At 27.1% G+C, this 17,807-nt stretch overlaps 5 protein-coding genes across 6 annotated transcripts; 4 read left to right on the forward strand and 1 right to left on the reverse strand.

Annotated features, from left to right (window-relative positions):
• Positions 1–987: 987 nt before the first annotated feature.
• On the forward strand, positions 988–3,440 carry LOC146872942 (odorant receptor 13a-like). Its single transcript, XM_085657739.1, has 9 exons — positions 988–1,375; positions 1,529–1,648; positions 1,823–1,940; positions 2,028–2,280; positions 2,408–2,536; positions 2,644–2,734; positions 2,801–2,937; positions 3,102–3,234; positions 3,308–3,440. Exons 1-9 carry the CDS (start codon positions 1,223–1,225, stop codon positions 3,353–3,355), a joined length of 1,182 nt encoding a protein of 393 aa, XP_085513865.1. The 5' UTR covers positions 988–1,222; the 3' UTR covers positions 3,356–3,440.
• Positions 3,441–4,127: 687 nt separating this feature from the next.
• Positions 4,128–6,951, forward strand: LOC146872943 (uncharacterized). Its single transcript, XM_085657646.1, has 11 exons — positions 4,128–4,229; positions 4,379–4,501; positions 4,710–4,827; positions 4,896–5,005; positions 5,117–5,145; positions 5,216–5,341; positions 5,442–5,532; positions 6,100–6,236; positions 6,384–6,426; positions 6,809–6,846; positions 6,921–6,951. Exons 1-11 carry the CDS (start codon positions 4,128–4,130, stop codon positions 6,949–6,951), a joined length of 948 nt encoding a protein of 315 aa, XP_085513772.1.
• A 910-nt stretch (positions 6,952–7,861) lies between these two features.
• LOC118440936 (odorant receptor 13a-like) lies at positions 7,862–10,436 on the forward strand. 2 transcript variants are annotated; one of them, XM_085657737.1, is made up of 9 exons: positions 7,862–8,096; positions 8,245–8,364; positions 8,569–8,683; positions 8,748–9,000; positions 9,125–9,262; positions 9,376–9,466; positions 9,783–9,919; positions 10,040–10,172; positions 10,243–10,436. In XM_085657737.1, the coding sequence occupies exons 1-9, from the start codon at positions 7,884–7,886 to the stop codon at positions 10,291–10,293; spliced, it is 1,251 nt and encodes a 416-aa protein (XP_085513863.1). In that variant the 5' UTR covers positions 7,862–7,883; the 3' UTR covers positions 10,294–10,436. The 2 variants fall into 2 exon arrangements, with proteins under 2 accessions (XP_085513863.1, XP_035720592.2); XM_035864699.2 differs by having other exon boundaries at positions 7,864–8,096; positions 9,140–9,262; positions 10,243–10,435.
• On the forward strand, positions 10,340–11,675 carry LOC146872944 (uncharacterized). Its single transcript, XM_085657647.1, has 4 exons — positions 10,340–10,346; positions 10,914–11,053; positions 11,129–11,316; positions 11,417–11,675. The coding sequence occupies exons 1-4, from the start codon at positions 10,340–10,342 to the stop codon at positions 11,673–11,675; spliced, it is 594 nt and encodes a 197-aa protein (XP_085513773.1).
• Positions 11,676–13,824: 2,149 nt separating this feature from the next.
• Positions 13,825–16,389, reverse strand: LOC118440937 (odorant receptor Or2-like). Its single transcript, XM_035864700.2, has 9 exons — positions 16,339–16,389; positions 16,222–16,230; positions 16,097–16,116; positions 15,731–15,786; positions 15,230–15,303; positions 14,563–15,168; positions 14,254–14,358; positions 14,000–14,152; positions 13,825–13,923 (listed from the first exon to the last, which is right to left on the reverse strand). Exons 1-9 carry the CDS (start codon positions 16,387–16,389, stop codon positions 13,855–13,857), a joined length of 1,143 nt encoding a protein of 380 aa, XP_035720593.2. The 3' UTR covers positions 13,825–13,854.
• Positions 16,390–17,807: the final 1,418 nt, after the last annotated feature.

Here is a 17,807-nt window from a genome sequence, read left to right on the forward strand (position 1 = left end):
ATTCCTCTTAACCATGTATCGTTCTGGTGGCAAACTTCTGAACTCTGTACACTACTTATTTACTATCATACTACACTTTGAATATATGCTTATGATTACAGAAATATGATTTACCAAGTCTAAATGCTGATACAACTATTCGCTGACGAGACATAGTAACTGCTAAATGTGTCCTAGCTTATAAAAGAATATTTTCGATGTTTTTCAAGCCAATCACCTGAATAATGCATCAGAAAATAAGAATGAGTTTATCAAAAAATAAGATTAATAAATTTCATTAATGTTTATTCGTTATATCCTTAAAATTCGATCATGTGTCTTGATAGTAACAATATCACTTCTTCTGGCAAATATTCTTCTTTGTATATCAATAACGACACGACCCTTTCACAATTTTTTAATGCATGATTCTGAGATCAGAATTCAATATCTTACAGAATGTATTTCTATCTAACATTCCTGTCTGAAAAAAATCGAGAAGATATAAAATGCATATCAGCATCTATGCTGTATCTTGAAAAGTCGCTGTTGTAAAATCAATTTGTTTTTTTAAATCAACGCACAAAATATATCCAAGAATAGGTTTAAGATTTAGAATTTAGTACTAGATAAAAAAAAGAAACAAATTTACAAGTAAGATTTAAATCTTGGTTTTTTTTTTATTTAAACAACTTACATCTTAAAACATCGTACACAAGTTCGAATCCCAAAGTCGCATCTTAGCTTCGTTGCCATAACAAGGTTGATTTCCTTCGATATATCGAAGGAAATCGATTTAAGAAAATATTACCCATATAGTACTCGAATCACATATATAATAAAATAATAAAAGATGTTACTGTTTCCCTCAAAATATTTATCTTTCTTCTTTAGTTACCTGATAATATATGCTAACTTTAATTTACAATATAAATAAGTAAATAAATGCTAAAAGTGTAGCTTAGTTCGCACAAATTAAATAAGACGTTCCCGTGACTACGCAACAAAATACATCGCTTAGATCGATCTTTTCACATAAAAGGAAAGTGATTGAGGGATTAATTATTCGTCATAGCATGCAATCGAAGCGTGTAAATTCAGACATCTGTATAATTATCGACATCCCCTATGACTGTTATTGATACCAAGAGAATCATAAATGATGAGATTATTATTGAACTGACTATGAGTAGCTCAGACAGGAAAAGGGGATTTCCTTATTTTAGTGTATTCTCGACATTCTATGAACGTGATGGATTTCTTTGATGGTCGTCACTACGCGATCAATAAAGGCATGCTATCATTATTGGGCCAATGGCCTTATCAATCGATTAGAACAAAATACATCGGTTTGATAATTTTATTCTTCTTAGCTGGAACACAAATTATAGCTAAGGTGCAGAATTTTTTTTGTATATTATTCGAATAGAAAATCTCATGAAATAGATTAAAATCATTGTTTCTTTTATACAAAAATGTTGAGCGCTATATTTAATAAGCAATACAATTAAATTAATTTTTTTTTATTCCCTTTGATTCTTGAACGCAGATATGCGCGATTGTTGCTTCGTTTAACGAAATAGACGTAGTGTTAAATGATATGTCCCCATTGATTGCCGATTCAGTTGCAACAATACAATTAATAAACACTGCGATGAAAACGGAAAAGGTATTGAACTATTATATGATATTGCTTATAGAGTAAAATTAATTTCAGTATAATATATTAGATATGCTAGCATTATTGTCGATTTATTTCAATTTAAAAATGAAGGAAAGGCAGACATAACTTATGTTATTATACGATTGAAGTTAATACAAAAGGGAAAATTGTTAACCACAGATGAGAGAACTTCTAAATCGTGTGCAAATAGATTATGCTTTCTTCACTACAGATGGTGAAATGAAAATCATACTCGAGTATGCCGAAGATGGAAGAAAATTTACTATTATTTATATAGGTAATTAAAAATTTAAGAAAATTTTCATAGAATATATATATGTTCACCTTATATATTCTTAATGTTCAAACATCTGTATTTTTGCAGGTTTTTTTCTGGTGTCAATGCTTATTTTTATAATTCCACCATTGAGAGCTATTAGCATGAGTAGCATAAACGGTACGATAGAACGACCATTTATTCATCACGTTGAATATTTTGTTGACTCTCAAACATTTTATTATCCTATTATATTACACTCTTGCGTAACTATCTTTATCTGTGTTTACATAATCGTTACCGTCGACACAATGTTTGTGCTATTGGTGCAACATGCTTGTGCATTGTTTAAAGCATTAGGGTAAAATACTATTGTTTCATACAAAAGCTATGAAAATGCATATATATATATATACATATATATATATATATATATATATATATATATATATACATATATAAATATTGTTACAAATATTATATTACAGATATCGACTACACTATATAACCGAAAATGGAGACGATATTATGGTGATAGATTTAAATCCTTCAAAATCAAATGATAAATCTTATCAGAATATTTCCGAATGCGTTCGTAGACATCGAGATGCAATAGAGTTTGTAATATTTTATTTTAATCATTTCAATTAATTAGGTATTATCTAAGAAAAATGAAAATGTTGATTGTTCACATTTATTAAAAGTGTTTGATCCTTATATGAAGGTTTGCCAATCTTTTGGAATCCTATTATTCTACGTCCCTTTTTCTCCAAGCAGGATTCAACATGATTGAACTAAGTATCACAGTCTTTCAGGTATTGAATCAAGTTTCTATGTTTTTAGGCAATCAATATGAAATTCTGACGAAAACTTATGTTTAGGCTACGATAAGTGTGAACGAAACTAATGAGCTTTTCCAACAAGTGTCTGTTTGTTACTCGACATTAACTCACATCTTGTTTCAATGTGTAAACGGTCAACGTGTTATCGATCACAGCGATCAAATGCACGAGCATCTGTAAGTAGATATATTTTATAATTCGATCGTTTTATATAGCTTTAATTTTTCAATTTTTTTTATTTTTTTTTTTTTTTATTAGTACATAAGTTGCTTCGACATATAGACACAAAATGTTTAAGGAAAATGAAAAAGAAGTTATCATTAATTTTCATGGATTACAGAATAAATATGAAGTGGTATCATACATCATTACGCACAAGAAAAGTGATTTATCTCATGCTAATTAGATCACGAGTATATTGTGTGCTAACTGCTGCAAAAATGTTTAACATGTCTATGGAAACATTCAGTACTGTAAGAATCGTTATTTCTTAGAAATCTTGTATTAACATATATACATAATAACATCATCTCTTCTCTTTTCAAGATTGTACGCACGTCAATATCATATTTCACCGTTTTACGCTCGGCTTAATAATTTCGTAATTGACACATTGTTTAATTTTTTATGGAATCTTATGATAAATCATAAAATTATATTTTAGAAAAATAATATAGTTAAATATTAATGCGACATTCCTAGTTTTTATTTATAAATTTCCAAATTTATTTTATGTTTTCTTATCTAAATAAACACTTTAATTGTAAGTAAAATAATGTTTAGTAAAATTAGAATAATATACATTAATAAATAATAATGATTACTAAAAATAATAATCTTTGACCTGTAACAGACTTAAATTATATACACTTTCATAACTCCAATTTAAATTATTTATTTTTAATTTATTGAGTATAAAAGTACCTATCTTTCAATTATCTTTGTACGATATGTTAAATGAATACAAACTTCTTTTCCATTATAATTGTTAACTTCCTGATCAATATCACCATTTACTGCAATGAATTGACTTTTATATAATAAATAAATAAGTAAATAATTGCTAGCCGCTACTTCGCTCAAATCAAATAGGGATATTTCCTTTGTGACTGAACGCCTAAATAAGTCACAAAGATCGATAATCTCACGTGAAACGAAAATGACTAAACAATTAATTATTCGTTATAGACAAGCATGTAATTATCGATATCTTTTGCGACTCTTATTGATAACAAGAGAATTCTAAATGAGATAGTTACGAGTAATTCCGTGAAGAAAAGTGGTTCTCGAACTGGCGGTGTATTCTCGATACTCTACCAACATCATGGATTTCTTTGATCATTATCATTTCATATTGAACAAAACAATGTTACGCATCTTAGGTCAATGGCCTTATCAATCATTTAGAATAAAATGCATTAGTTATATATTTCTATTCATATTTGGTGCAACACAAATTATAGCTAAGGTGCAGTATTATCCATGTACATATATTATTTGATTAGAAAATCTTATAAGATAGATTTGAATCACTTTTTTGTCGTATACTTATGAACATTATATCTAATGATCACTTTAATATATTTGAGATTTTCTATTTTTTTCGCTTCTTTTCAGTTGTGCGCTATCATTACTTCACATGATAATTTAAACGTTGTACTAGAGGACTTAGTATATGTACTATTTTCCAATTTTTCTTCAGCAATTAAAATAATTAATGTTGGAGTTCAAAGGGAAAAGGTATATAGTTAACGTATGTCATTATTTTTCAAAGAAAATTTGTCTTTTTTTGTCATAAATTTGTAACTTAACAAAATAATTGTGAGTAACATTGTTAATATTACTTTTTTGGAATATTGTATGAAAATGAAAGAAAAATATATATTAACTAGTATACTATTGAAGTAAATGTATCATAAACTTCTACATAAGAAATTATTAACTATAGGTGAAAACAATTTTAAATCGTATAGAAGCGGATTATAGTTTTTTCACTACAAATTGTGAAAAGGAAATTATATCGAAATATGCCGAAAATGGGAGAAAATTTACTATTTACTGTACAGGTAATTAGTGTATTTTAAAATGCCTATAACAAATTTTTTATACATCATGTATATGTGTCTTTCCGCAGTTACTTTTACTATGGCAATGCTACATTTAATGATTGCACCACTGAAGGGAATTTTTGGTAAGGTGAACGACACGAGTAAACGACCAATGTTACATCACGTTGAATATTTTGTAGATACTCAGAAATATTATTATTTGATTATTTTCCAAACTTACGTTATTTATTTTATCGTTTGTTTCTCGTTTGCTATGGTGGACACATTGTTTGTGGTTTTCGTGCAGCATAATGGTGGATTATTTAAAACATTAGGGTAAAGTCCGTGATGTTCGATATATAATCTATATGATAATTAAGTATTATAATAAAAAGAATTATCACAGGTATCGACTTTTTCATTTAATTGATGAAAAAGTCTTAGATGATGATGTCTTAAATCCTTCGAAATCAGGAGATAAATACTATAAAGATATTTCCTTATATGCCCTGAGACATCAGAAAGCAATAGAGTGTGTAATTTTCTAATATTTTCATTTAAAAAATTTTTATATTATTTATTCATGAAATAAAAATTTGGAATTATTAAGAATTTTGACATTTTCTATAAAGGTTTGCTGAACTATTGGATTCATTTTATTCCAAAACCTTCTTTATGATATCAGGACTTAGTATGCTTCGAATAAGTGTTACTGGTCTGAAGGTGTATATTCAAATTTTATTTTTTAATAATCAATTGGTCATCTCTAACTATAGATGACCTTTCTGCAACACGATTCAATTATACAGTCTTATAAGAAATTACATATATCAGTTTTGTTTTATATGGAAACAATACTATATGATACTTCAAAATTCCATAGGAAATTTTATGTGAAATTTGACGTGCTAAATTAAAACAATATTAGCGATCAAAAAATATACATTAATTTAAAATTCAAATATAATATGAAAGAAAATCGAGAATTTAGAAAAAAATTACAAAAAACAAAATTTATCCATATTTCTTTACGCTAATGTTCGTAATAAAGCAATACTCATAATATCAATGATTGCATTATACCATTACTATTAATTGTTCTGTAGAATGCTTTTTATAGTCTGTGTATTGAACGATTCATGTCAATTTTCCTACTGCATCGTATTAATATTGCGCTCCTAGAGTATTGTGTTATATGATATTTCAAAATTAACGTGTTACATAAAATCGTGTTCATAGAGTATCGTGTTATAAGAGGTTTGCCTATGCACTATAATATCATATTTTAAGGCTGTAATAAATGTCAACAATCTTAAACGATTTATTCAAGACATGTTTATTTGTTACACGGCTTTAATTCATGTCTACTTTGAATGTATGAACGGTCAACGACTTATCAATCATAGTAGTGAAATGCACGAACATCTGTAAGTATTTAAAAATATTTATGCACTCGTTGTTTTTAAATGATTGAGTACTGTCAAGTTTATTTCTGATTAGATATTAATTTGATAGATAAAATCTTTCAGAGAATGTGGATAAAAAATAATTATTGTAATTTTTATCGATTACAGAATAAATACCGAGTGGTATTGTACATCTTTACGAACAAGAAAAGTAACCACTTTGATGACACTTAGATCATTGAAACCTTCTATACTAACAGCTGCAGGAATATTAAATATATCATTGAAAACTTTTTGCTCTGTAAGAATTATTATTTTTTATAATTTTATATAAATATGTTTTCGTACTAATTTGATTTTTATTGTTCAAGATTGTTCGTACCTCGATTTCATACTTCACTATTATGAGAGCTTTTCAATAAAAATTTGAAATATAGAATTCTATCACTAATTGCTAAGATACAAAATAACACACCCACCCACTAATTAATTTAAAAAAAATAGTATTGTCAAGAATTTGTGTATAGTTATCTCTATAAAATTTCCAAAGTACTTTTTTAATTTTCTATATCTTTACATATGTATATTGTTAGAAGCCTCAATGGAATAAAACTGAAATTAACAAAAAAGAGTAATAATTATCATTACATCATAATTTTCGATTTTTACAAAATTTAAATATAATTTAAATCCAAATATTTTCAGTGTTGACTTAAATTATAACAACCAGTCATAGACAGTGCAAAAGTATTAAATCCGAAATAATTAAATCCTATCCATTTATTATATACAATAAGCACAAACATCTTTTGCTCTATCGTTTACTTTTGGATTAATATAACTAATTAATAAAATGGATTGATTTCGAAACACAATGTATTTAAGCAAATAATACTTGACAGAGCATATTATTTCATATAAATGAAATAAGTTCTTCCTTCTGACTAAACGACAAAATACGTCGCTTAGATCGATAATTTCACATAAAAGGGAAATGACTGACGAATTAATTATTGTATCTTGAAAAGTTGCTGTTGTAAAATCAATTTTTTTTTAAATCAACGCGCAAAATATATCCAAGAATAGGTTTAAGATTTAGAATTTAGTACTGGATAAAAAAAACAAACAAATTTACAAGTAAGATTTAAATATTGGTTCTTTTTCTATTTAAACAACTTACATCTTAAAACATCGTACACAAGTTCGAATCCCAAAGTCGCATCTCAGCTTCGTTGCCATATCAAGGTTGATTTCCTTCGATATATCGAAGGAAATCGATTTAAGAAAATATTACCCATATAGTACTCGAAACACATATATAATAAAATAATAAACGATGTTACTGTTTCCCTCAAAACATTTATTTTTCCTCTTTAGTTGCCTGATAATATGTGCTAACTTTAATTTACAATATAAATAAGTAAATAAATGCTAAAAGTGTAGCTTAGTTCGCACAAATTAAATAAGACGTTCCCGTGACTACGCAACAAAATACATCGCTTAGATCGATCTTTTCACATAAAAGGAAAGTGATTGAGGGATTAATTATTCGTCATAGCATGCAATCGAAGCGTGTAAATCCAGACATCTGTATAATTATCGACATCCCCTATGACTGTTATTGATACCAAGAGAATCATAAATGATGAGATTATTATTGAACTGGCTATGAGTAGCTCAGACAGGCAAAGGCAAAATTTCCCTATTTTAGTGTATTCTCGACATTCTATGAACGTGATGGATTTCTTTGATGGTCGTCACTACGCGATTAATAAACGTATGCTATCATTATTGGGCCAATGGCCTTATCAATCGATTAGAACAAAATACGTTCGTTTGGTGATTTTACTTTTATTACTTGGGACACAAATGTTAGCTAAGGTGAAGTATTTTTTATGTTCTGGTATTATTAGAATAGAAAATTTTATGAAATAGATTAGGATCACTTATTCTTTATCCTATAATATTATAAATGTTATTTTAAATGAGCACTTAATGAGTTCCTCATTTTTCGTTCTCTTTACTACAGGTAGCAGCTACCATAATTTCCTTTAGAGATAGAAATGTAGTACTAAACGACATGGCACCACTTATTGCTGATTCTACCGCAGTAATCAGATTAATTAACGTAACAGTACAAAAAGAAAAGGTAATTATTGCATACTGTTATTCAAATAAACTATATTTCTTTTTTTTTGTCATATTTGTGTGACGTAGTGCAATAACTATGAGTAGCTTTGTTAGTATTATTCAACCAAATTTTGTGTGAAAATAAAAGAAAAATATATAATACCTATTGTGCTATTGAAATAAATATATGGCAAATGTCTTAATAAAAAATTGTTAATCGCAGATGAAAATACTTCTAAATCGTATGCAAACAGATTATGCTTTATTCGCTGATGATGAAATAAAAATAATGGTGGAATATGCCGAGAATGGAAGAAAATTTACTATTGTGTATATAGGTAATTAATTCAGTTGAAAATAACAAATTTTTTATCTGTATTGTTTATGCATGCCTTTTCGTAGGAGTTTTTTTTGTATCAATGCTACAATTTATGATTCCACCACTAAAGTCAATCATCTTCAGTAACATGAACGGATCGAGCGAACGACCATTGATACATCACGTTGAATATTTTGTAGATTCTCAAAGATATTATTATCTTATTATTTTACATTCTTACGCGGTTATATTTATCTGTGTTTTTACTATCGCTACTATGGACACAATGTTTGTGGTTTTCGTGCAACATGCTTGTGGACTATTTACAGCATTAGGGTAAAATCTTTAATATTCGATGTAGGATAAAATCTTTGACTGTATAATAGCAATATTATAAAAATTTATAATAAATGAAGTATTTAAAAATATTTTATTATATGATAATAAATTATTGATACAGGCATAACTATTGTAGGTATCAACTTCGTCATATAGTCGACAATAATATTTTGTTGATAAATTTAAATCCTTCGAAATCGAATGATAAGTTTTATACAAATATTTCTAAATGCATTCATAGACATCAAGAAGCTATACAGTTTGTAATTTTACAATATTTCCATTTTAAAAAAAATTTATATTATTTATTAACTGAAATGATGATGAAATAATAATTTGGAGTTATTAAGATTATTGACTTTTTCTATAAAGGTTTGCTAATCTATTGGATAAATATTATTCAACGTCGTTTTTTCTCGTATCAGGAATTAGCATGATTGGTATGAGTATTACTGGGCTACAGGTATACAACTAAACTTTCTTATTCGCAGTAATCAATTTGTCTTTTTCAAACTACAAACAACCCTCTTGTAACATAATTCATTCGTACAATATAATTCATACAGCATAATGAGAAATTACTAAGTATTTAAGTAATTAAGAATTTTTTTGTCAATTTTTCTATTTTGTTATGTAAAAATTGCCTTCTCGAAGTAACTTGTTACAAGAGGGTATTTCGAAATTTTTCTAACATATACCAAGTATAATTTTTTCTAAGTATCATGTTATGAAAGATTTGTATATATTATAATATCTAAATATATTATAATAATATTTAGGCTATACTAAATATCAACAAACCCAAACAATTTTTTCAACAAATGTGTGTTTGTTATACGACATTAATTCATGTCTTGTTTGAATGTGTAAACGGTCAACGACTTATCGATCATAGTAGTCAAATGCACGAATATTTGTAAGTTGAATGTTTGATTTAATAGTTTCGAGTTTATTTTGAATTAGGAATTAACTTGGTAGATAAAATATTTTACAGATAAGGATAAAAAATGATTACTATAATTTTCATCGATTACAGAATAAATACCGAATGGTATCGAACATCATTACGAACAAGAAAAGGAATCTGTTTTATGTTACTTAGATCACAAAAATCTTGTACGATAACTGCTGCAAAAATGTTCAACATATCTATTGAAACGTTTACCTCTGTAAGAATCATTATTATTTATGATTTTATCTAAACATATTTACGTACTAATTCGATTTCTTTTGTTCAAGATTGTTCGTACATCGATTTCATATTTTACTGTTTTGCGTTCGATACAGTAAAATTTTGATAAATAACATTTTATGCAATCATACATAGATTATTAATATGCGGAGTAACACAAATTATATTAACAAATAATTAAACAGCTATATATACAAATAACATATATTTTGACAAATTATATGCCACAAATTTTTAATTTTTTCTAGATATAGTTTTTTTTCTAGAAATTTCCAAACTCTTCTTTTATTTTATATACTAGTATAGTTAAGAATATCAATCAATTGTTGTGTAAAAATTTATTTTTAATTTCTATAAAATTCAAATGACATAGTAGACATTTTTTATTTAAATTTTAAAAGTCGGTCAAAACAGTAAGAAAATTCTTAGAGATATCTTCATATATAAATAACACGAAGTTGTATAATTCCGAAAACGACAACTTCAACGATTTTCAGTCAACATCACTTTCTGCTTTGTATTTTAGGCTTTTGAAATTTGATTCATTATATTCGCAAGGAAAAATTTGTCTTAATCTTTTATTTTTACCACTTATTTGCAACAATGTTTCTCGATTAAAAAGCTAATTGTAAAAGAAAAAAAAAAAAGAAAAAAAAATATAAGAAAAATAGAAAAATATATAAGCAAAATGAATTTTGATTATGATATAAACAAAAAGGTTTTAAATTTGGAGAGCTTGGGTTGAAAGATTTGTTACGAAATCTTCAAAGGGGACGAATTATACTCTCTCGAGAAGCCAAATCCCTTTTACGTGAATTTGAACGAGAAGAAACACAACGAGATCATATTAAAAATAAGGTGGTCTTAAAATCAAATCATTCAAATTATTCGATTATGAAATTTTACGATTCTAACAACATACATATTTCATAGAAAGATGATAATAAATCTTGTAGTTGTGCAATTTGGGAAAATGATATAAGAAAAGAGGATAAAAATGAGACCGAAGGACCTACGAAATTGATCACGCAAGATGAAATATTCTATAAAAATTTCTACAATGAATGTTGTCAACATTGCGTTCCAAGATATGACAGCAATATGATATTACAAACTTACAGGTACAATGATTCATTCATCAACTATATTTTCTCTTCTTCTTTTTTGTTGTTTTTTTCATTTTATTATATTCAATGATACTCTTCTCTTAATTGTTTTCAGATACGATGAACCATTTTACTGTGATCATGCTTTAAAAAATATCGATTATTCTTGCATCGGTGATAATGTTATGATTAAAGACGATGCCAATGGTGATAATAATTTTAATGGTATCGATGAGTTAGGCAAATATATAACTAAACATGTACAATTAATCCTTCGTATTTTTATAACTTATGCGTGTTTTGCGATGATGATAATATGGAAGATACGCATGTGTTATCGACCAATCATAAAATTAGTGATTGAAAATAAATGATTTAAAAAAAAAAATTCATGATGATTTACTTACCGTTCGATATTTTCGAAGGATGACTTTATCCTTAATGGAAGTTAAAGTTGACGATATCTGATCGTTCTTGGTTTTTCTTGTTTGTTTATTTTTTTCGTTCGAACTTCGTGAGATCTCATCAATTGATTGAAGTTTTTGAAAAGATCGAAGAATCGAACCCAAAGGTTTTGAAAGATCATCGCAGTTGATATCGGATGTCTATCATTTGAAATTAGAAAAATATATACTTGTAAAGAGGAATTATGTGCTATGTCAAACTATGTGTATATGTGCATATCAATATGTATTTGTAAGATTAAAAAAAGTAATATGTCGTTTTTTCTGCGCTATGTCAAGCCATGAATATGCAATTTATATAATATATAAAAAAACAATAATGATGATAATAATAATAATAATAATAATAACATGTCGCATCATTTTTATAACATCAACGAATGTAATTTTCTTTTACGAAAAGTTAGAGAACACGTAAATAGCAAAATACGTCTTTTAGGAATTCTCATTAAATCCCTATCTTTCTTCGATTTCGACAAAACAATATTTCTTTTATGCGAAGTATAAATAAATAAAGTATAAAAAAATTTCAGCGATGTAACGTGAGGTTAATTTCTTGGATATCGTGACACAATATTACCTCTAACAAGCGATACTTGGTGCAATATCTCATGCGATGTCTTATATTTTATACAAAATCAATTTAAAAATATCAGCTAGTTACGAAGGTTTCCGTAATTATTTACATAAACATACAGGCACATCGCTAGAGAAGCATGAGCTTCTTGATTATCAAATTACTTAATGATTTAAAAGCAATACCTTATATCTTATAGACGTACTACGTAGAATCTTTTTTTGAGTGTACGCATATGATTACGAAGGATGAATTCTGATCCATAAAACAAAACGATTTTTCTAGTTTTCCATAACACTCAAACAAATCATCTAAATAATGGATTGAGAAATGATGCGTTAAAATTATAAGATTATCCATAAAAAGAAATTATTATATTAATTATATTATTATTATTAATTATATTAATATTATTAATATTATTATTAATATTATTATTAATTATATTATTATAATTATATTTATTATCCATAAAAAGAAATATTAATATTAATTTATTATTTCTTGAGAATACAGTCGCATCTTGCTATTGACAAATCCATGATATCTACTCATTGTATTAAACTGCTAATCACCAGTTCATTATTATTCGGTCCTTTTATGCATGATTTTGAACACAGAATCTAACGTTATGTAGAATTTATGTTTAGAATTTAGCTAAAAAATCATATACATATATATAAAATAATTATGAATAGATGCAATTATATGTATATACATATATCTCATTACATCGCTTACAAAGAGAGGACCAGTAATATTTTTCCCAGTCATTATATCTTTCATATCAAGTAAATCTAAATAATTATATAAAATGGCTAAAAATAGCGATGTAGAGTCTTCATAATTTCTTTAAAAAATCCATGCAATGTCAAAATTTAAAGAATAATTCTGTAACTGTATAGACATAATGTATAAAATATTGAAATTTTTCAATATGTAAAGAAAAAGGTAAATAAATATTTTCCCAGAATAACGATATTAAATATTTTAATAATCAATTTTATGATTTGGTTTAATATTTTATTTTTAGTTGATATAAATTTTATTATTTTTTTTTATTTTTAATTAAAATTAATTTTCCTGACAAGTTATTATTCAATATATTTTTTATTATATACATATACATCTATATATACATATACATACTTATATTATACTATAGTTTTTTATATGATAATAAGAATATATCCATCTTTTTTATTTAAAAAGTAAAATATTAAGCACAAATCATAAGTTATAATAGTTTTAATATAAAAAATACCCACAATTGGACATTATATAAATATTAATTTAAATATTATATAAGAAGGCTATTGCATGGTATACGTTCGTATCTTATATGTCATATTTTATCATATTTTATTTCTTACAAATCATGTACCCGTATATAGTCCTTAAAATGTAACTATATAATATAACTTATATAACTTATATATAATTTTAATAACTCTTATATAACACTTATACAACTATATAATAGTCTTATATAATACTCTTGAATAATTTTATTTAACGTTCATCATTATTCTCATCGAATGTTTGCAACAAAAAATAATATGATAAGGACGTATTAAGTATCTAAAAATAAAAATCCAAAAATGGTTAGTCGAATAGGAATTAAAAATGATATGTAATTTGTAATAGCAATATTTACCTTCATGAAAAGATCCAATGAAATAAAAAAGAGGTGACATGCTGTCAGTACAATTGGTTTCTGTACCAATATGATAAGAACAACCTTCATGAGTTCACTGTTTCCGTCTTGGTACCATCCACAGCTATAAATACTTCGTCGAAATCCTTCACTCTGTATATATAAAAAAAAATTGATATTAATACAATGAGAAAGAGTTAGAAAGAGAAGAATTACTCGAAAGAGTAGAAGAAATTATTCGAAATGATGAATACCTCAACATCAAGAATACTTCCATACCAAGGATACAAAAATGCTTGAGACATTTTCATCATCCCATAAATAAGAAATAGAATAGTTTTACCTATACTTATTTCTGTCTTTTCAATGAAAAATATGTTAAGTTATTATAGCGAAATGCTAATATGAAAAATAATATTTTTAATTCGCCACTAATTGATTAAAAGAAAGAAGAAAAGTATTGAAGAAAATGTTAATATTATCGATGAAGATCGTTTATATTATGAAGTATTAAATAAAATATATATCAATATCGAAATTATATATAAAGATAATTATTATACCTCAAACATTTGAAATATCAGCGCACATAGGACAATAACACTGCTCACTATTAAGCATAGCACAACTGGTCCATAAACATTCTGAATGATATCACGACAACGTAAAAGTAAGATCTGTCTTTTAATGCAGTTACGTAGAATAATATCGAGCTCCTTAGATGATTTTCCAAGATGCTCGCATTCGAAACACATGGCACGTAGAACTCCACTCATTTGAAATATGTAAAATCTGTAAACCGTATCGACAGCGCTGGTCACGCAAATCACGAACCAACCGAATACAATTTCGAAAAGAAATTGCGCTTGAAAAACCATATTCGGAGTTCCATCGATCGATGGAAAAGTGGTAGGAAAGGGAAGAACGTAATGTTTGGGACTGACGTTCTTGATAACTTGATAGACGATCAATAAAAACGGTCTAAATAAATACAGTAGTATTACAAACATGGTCAAATAGTAAACAATATATGCAGGACGTTTAAAAAGATTTAACAATGACAATATAACAGGTCGATAATGTGTTTTTTTAAGCATTTCTTCGAAAATCGATTCCAAATTCAAATTCAATTCGTATAATTGCTCTCGATATAAAAAGAACATCAGTGCCTGACAAAAAATTCAATATAATTCTCATTATTTCACATTGACGATCAAATATCTGACATACCTTCACAACTGCTAAGGTAAAGCTGCCTAAAGGACTGAATCCTTTCGATAATACTTTTATATTATCAAAATTTTCTAGACAGAATTTCAATGTACCAAAAACATAATGGTTGCAGATAATATAGCGAAAATTGGTAAATATCGATAGAAACAAGAGCTCCCCGTATTTTCCACAGGCCATAAACCGACACATAACAGTATACGTTTTATAAAACACTCATATTTTCGATACATTGCCAGTTGTTCTGCCATCATCGAATGAGAAAAGATCAGTGATATAACGTGCGTTCAATGCCTCGTATATCGTGACAGAGTATCGCTTATAACAAGCGAAACTTGATACGATATCACATGCGATTTCTTAAAGATACATTTCCTACTCACTTCGATCCGCACATTCGTCATTTATGCGATCAATTTGGAAATATCGGATAGTTACAAAGTTTTACGTAACTCTTTAGGTAAATGTATGGTTGAATCGAAGATTGCTGGAGAAGCAAACGGTACTTTCTCATTAAGTTGCTCGATGATTTACAAGTAATACCCATATAGGCATACCTTATAGACGTAATACATGAAATATCTTTTTGAAAATAAATATATAAATCATAATGACAGATGGAACATCGTTGACAACAATAATTGTATACCATTGATGATAAATAATACATAACTAACAAAAAAAAGTTCTTTCATTTCTACTTATTATATCATCTAACTAATGAAATGATTAATTGATAATTGAATAATATTTAAATAACATCTACAAAGTTCTATTGTTATAGTGATATACGTAAAAATTTCTAGCTAATAAATTTCTAATTAATATGCATTCATTTCTTCGAATGTTTGTAATAAAAAATTATACGATATTGATGTATTGATAATCTAAAAAATGAATCATATATAATCTTGAACATATTTTATAATTTACATCACATATAAGATCATAAATACGAAAGATATTTAAATAAATCTTATAAAATGAGATACCCAGAAAGACTATAATATTATAATATATAGTATTGTGATATTAAATAATGTGATAATACTGATTCTAATATAATCCCTTTTGTTCTCTCTTCGAAAAAGAAATTGCTTCGAATTCACTTGACCAGAGTATAAATGAAAGAATCCATTGATCAGTTGCAACCTGCACATCTCAGCTATTTTTTTTTTCCATTCTTCGTATAAAGTTTTCAAAATATAATTGGCACCTTCACCGTTCAACGCATCTTCTTGCAGTGAGCATTTCACTAATTTGTAAAGATCATAATTCTGTAAAAAAGCAAAAGATCTCTCTTAATCGGATCGAACAGCTTTGTCAATGGCACGTGCATTAACGTTATCAATCCAAATAACAATGTCGAGATCTCGAATAACCATCTTGATCCATTGTTTCAACACTTAATGAAATTATGATTGAATTTAAGATTCGTCAATGACGTAAGCATACCATTTTTACAATTGCTTCTTTTGCCATACCACAATTGAGTAATAAAAACCATGATTTGATTACAGGTAAACATATATGTTTTAGACGATTACACAACCGGAGATGCATATTTCTCTCTTAATCAGATTTATTATATTATAAAAGTATAACTTCATTGACAAATGAATACTTGTTATATGCATAGATCGACAATAACTGATCACCCAACTGTGAGTATTTATACCATGTAAAAGCTGTTAAAGTTAGAATTTATCTTCGTTGATTCTTGGAGGCTATTAGAGGATCACTTTTTGTCTTTTCGGTGTTTTATATTAAAAGAACAGTACTAATAATAATAAGAAGTAATGTACAAATTATGTTTCGCATATATGTGGATATTTTTTTTCGATATATCGAAGGAAAAAGAAATCAGCCATATAGTACTCGAAATACGTATATGATAAAATAATACACGATGTTACTGTTTCTCTTAAAATATTTATCTTTCTTCTTTAAATGCCTGATAATATGTCTTAATTTCAATTAATGATATACAATAAATAAAATTTCAAATTACAATAAGTAAATAATTGCGAACAGTGTAGCTTAGTTCACACAAATTAAATAAGATGTTCCGCGACAAAATACGTTGCTTAGATCGATCTTTTCACATAAAAAGAAAGTGATTGAGAGATTAATTATTCGTCATAGCATGCAATCAAAGCGTGTAAACCTAGACATCTGTATAATTATCGACATCCCCTGTGACTGTTATTGATTGTTATTGACCAAGAGAATCATAGATGATGAGATTATTATTGAACTGACTATGAGTAGCTCAGACAGGCAAAGGAGATTTCCCTATTTTATTGTATTCTCGACATTCTATGAACGTGATGGATTTCTTTAATGGTCGTCACTACGCGATTAATAAAGGCATGCTATCATTATTGGGCCAATGGCCTTATCAATCGATTAGAACAAAATACATCGGTTTGATAATTTTATTCTTCTTAGCTGGAACACAAATTATAGCTAAGGTGCAGAATTTTTTTTGTATATTATTCGAATAGAAAATCTCATGAAATAGATTAAAATCATCGTTTCTTTTATACAAAAATGTTGAGCGCTATATTTAATAAGC

The sequence above is a fragment of the Vespa mandarinia genome, chromosome 6 (assembly GCF_050613455.1).
Source record: "Vespa mandarinia isolate Hongniang chromosome 6, ASM5061345v1, whole genome shotgun sequence".
In the NCBI taxonomy this organism is placed as follows: domain Eukaryota; kingdom Metazoa; phylum Arthropoda; class Insecta; order Hymenoptera; family Vespidae; genus Vespa; species Vespa mandarinia.

Excerpts from the sequence above, each read along its gene's own strand:
- LOC146872942 (XM_085657739.1), top strand. The coding sequence starts at position 1,223 with ATGAACGTGATGGATTTCTTTGATGGTCGTCACTACGCGATCAATAAA. Across the intron at positions 1,649-1,822 it reads CTGCGATGAAAACGGAAAAG|ATGAGAGAACTTCTAAATCG; the intron begins GTATTGAACTAT and ends TGTTAACCACAG. Across the intron at positions 2,537-2,643 it reads AGACATCGAGATGCAATAGA|GTTTGCCAATCTTTTGGAAT; the intron begins GTTTGTAATATT and ends CCTTATATGAAG.
- LOC146872943 (XM_085657646.1), top strand. The coding sequence starts at position 4,128 with ATGTTACGCATCTTAGGTCAATGGCCTTATCAATCATTTAGAATAAAA. Across the intron at positions 5,146-5,215 it reads GGATTATTTAAAACATTAGG|GTATCGACTTTTTCATTTAA; the intron begins GTAAAGTCCGTG and ends GAATTATCACAG. Across the intron at positions 6,847-6,920 it reads ACTGAAATTAACAAAAAAGA|TGTTGACTTAAATTATAACA; the intron begins GTAATAATTATC and ends AAATATTTTCAG.
- LOC118440936 (XM_085657737.1), top strand. The coding sequence starts at position 7,884 with ATGAGTAGCTCAGACAGGCAAAGGCAAAATTTCCCTATTTTAGTGTAT. Across the intron at positions 8,097-8,244 it reads GGACACAAATGTTAGCTAAG|GTAGCAGCTACCATAATTTC; the intron begins GTGAAGTATTTT and ends TCTTTACTACAG. Across the intron at positions 9,263-9,375 it reads AGACATCAAGAAGCTATACA|GTTTGCTAATCTATTGGATA; the intron begins GTTTGTAATTTT and ends TTTTCTATAAAG.
- LOC146872944 (XM_085657647.1), top strand. Across the intron at positions 11,054-11,128 it reads GAGATCATATTAAAAATAAG|AAAGATGATAATAAATCTTG; the intron begins GTGGTCTTAAAA and ends CATATTTCATAG. Across the intron at positions 11,317-11,416 it reads ATGATATTACAAACTTACAG|ATACGATGAACCATTTTACT; the intron begins GTACAATGATTC and ends AATTGTTTTCAG.
- LOC118440937 (XM_035864700.2), bottom strand. The coding sequence starts at position 16,389 with ATGTGCAGGTTGCAACTGATCAATGGATTCTTTCATTTATACTCTGGT. Across the intron at positions 15,787-16,096 it reads ATTATCAATACATCAATATC|GTATGCCTATATGGGTATTA; the intron begins GTATAATTTTTT and ends TACGTCTATAAG. Across the intron at positions 15,169-15,229 it reads TTACCTTAGCAGTTGTGAAG|GCACTGATGTTCTTTTTATA; the intron begins GTATGTCAGATA and ends ATTTTTTGTCAG.